This window comes from Penaeus japonicus, unplaced genomic scaffold, assembly GCF_977035675.1.
Source record: "Penaeus japonicus unplaced genomic scaffold, GWHDUDI00000001_assembly GWHDUDI00000003, whole genome shotgun sequence".
NCBI classification, from domain to species: Eukaryota; Metazoa; Arthropoda; class Malacostraca; order Decapoda; family Penaeidae; genus Penaeus; species Penaeus japonicus.
In genome coordinates, this window is record NW_028234405.1 from 11,707,667 (window position 1) to 11,710,166 (window position 2,500).

General features: G+C 37.8%; 1 protein-coding gene across 2 annotated transcripts in view; it reads right to left on the minus strand.

The window, feature by feature from the left end:
- Positions 1 to 2,500, minus strand: part of Dab (DAB adaptor protein) — a gene marked incomplete at its 5' end in the record, with an annotated part of 34,049 nt that overhangs the window by 22,682 nt on the left and 8,867 nt on the right. The window contains 1 exon segment of one of the 2 annotated variants that reach the window (XM_086555411.1): positions 1,518 to 1,565. In XM_086555411.1, coding sequence (XP_086411537.1) covers positions 1,518 to 1,565 — 48 coding nt within the window. 2 annotated transcript variants of the gene reach the window in all.

Sequence of the window (2,500 nt, forward strand, 5' to 3'; positions counted from 1 at the left end):
AATCTGCATCTACCCTTAATGAAAAATAAAAAATCCAAGTTAAGAATCCCATACAAATTCTCTCTCTCTCTCTCTCTCTCTCTCTCTCTCTCTCTCAAAGACAAACACGCACACACTCATGCACGCACACACACTCTCACACTTGTACACACACACACACACACACACACACACACACACACACACACACACACACACACTCACACACTCACACACTCATACTCACACTTGTACACACACACACACACACACATATACACACACATATGCACACACACACACACACACACACACACACACACACACACACACACACACACACACATGCACGCCCACACACATGCATGCATTCATAAACAGACACTGCACACAGACATAGACACACACACTCACACACTTACACACTCACTTACTCACTCTCATCCACACACACGCTATCACACACACACACACACACACACACACACACACATGCACGCACACACATACACGCACGCACACATGCACGGAAGTGGTATCTTTGAACTGTATATCAAATGTTTCAGTTCTTTTTCTTTTTTCAATTCCTTTTTTTTTTAAATATCCTCTTGTCCATCCCTTTTACATTTTTAGTAACAAGTAAAATGTCTACTTGACAAATCTTCATGTACCTTTTGACAACAGCTGTATATTTTTTCTCAAGTAATTGGTTGGTGAATATATATACACACAAAAACAAACTTTATATCATTAAAATTTCATGGTTTAACTTCCAATGAAAATAACCAATAAACCATTTTAGAAACTGATAAGAAAATTTTGAACTTTTACATTCAAGAGAGATGGAAAAGTAGTGACCTACATATGAACACATGTATGCCGTCATCCCTGTAGAGAGTGTGTGTGAATGTATATGTATGTATGAGTGCATGTGTACAGTAAGAACTGGCTGAGCTATTAGTCCTCTGATAAAACTTAGTAAAAATTTCAGTCCTATGAAACAATATCCAAAATCTGGCCAACACATGGGATAAAAAAGAAAGATAGAAAGGAAATACTCACTATGGATTCATGGCAAACTACATAACATGAAATTGCCTAAAAATGGAGAGAGAGAGAGAAAAACAGTCTATCTTATATACTACCTACACTGTGCCAAGTTCCTTTTTTAAACTCCTCCCCCCTACTCCCGAGGGGACATTTCGGCAGAGCACGTACCAAAAACAAAAAGAAAAAAAAGAAAAAAAAAAGAAAAAGAAAAAAGAAAAAAAAAAAAAAGAAAAAAGGGGGGGATATACATATCAAGCGGAGTACCCACAAGGAGGTGAAAGTGACCATCACCAACTCATCACCACCCTCCTCCTCCTCTCTCTACCATGCCTCCTGCAGCGTTGCCACACCAGCAATACCTTCTGGTTCTGTTGAGCACGCTGCTGGCTGATTTCCGAGAGCCCCTTCTGAAGGGAGCTCAGTTCACTTTGAAGGTCTAGCAAGTCAGCAATAGCCCCCCCGGCCCCACTTGTCAGACTGGCACTCACTATTCCGCTGTCCCCATTGCTGCCGAACAGCGCGCCAAACGAAGAGTCCTGCCGGAGAAACAGGGAAGGTTGTAGTGCCTGCTCAGGTGGGAGGAGTTAGCTGGTCATGAGATATAAAAGGAAGAGAGAGGAGAGAGCAAGAAAATGGGAGAGGGAGAAAAAGGAAAGGGGAATGGAGAAAACATTTCATATTGATTATCGTGCATAGAAAAGTAGGTTAAATCTCTGATTATCTGAGAAACAGTCTTTGCCTTACAAAAATAATAAGAAAAATGATCATTGCATTCAAATTTTAATATTACTTTTTTCTTGTTTAAACCAATACAAGCATATAAGAACATGACTTTTATGACAAGAGCTAAGAGAATATCATACAACATATCAGCATGAACTTTTTTATTAAAAAAAAATGCAGATCTATAGCTTTATAGTTACGACTCCATGCAACATCAAACTTCTGTAGAGAGAGAAGCTTGCACATCAAAAACTTTATAACAGCCACATTTGCTAAGACAGCAATACACATCTATCCTCAATAAAAAAAAAGAACAAAACAAAAATCAAATACACAAATAAACATACCATAAAGTTACCAATAAAAAAATATTGAAAAAATCTACCCTCAACAAATCCAATGAAACTGACAGATATCATCGGTCCTTGTCAGCTTTGGAAACAGTAAAAAAGAAAAAAAGAAAAAAACGAAAAAAAAAAGAAAGAAAGAAAGAAAAAAAAAAACGATGTCTACGTATATATACACACAGCTTACCTCTCCAAACAACCAAGCAGAGAAGTGATCTACGGCCCAGCTTATGAAGCACACCATATAGGACAGACAGCCCAACAGTATAGTTTAGAGAAAATATTTGTATGGCTGTATATGGAATGGGTGTGTTATAATAAAAACAACAAAGAATAAGTGAAAAAAAGAAAAGAAAGGGCCATCTAACTTGCGACTCTAAAGACTAATGAAACAAAATAAC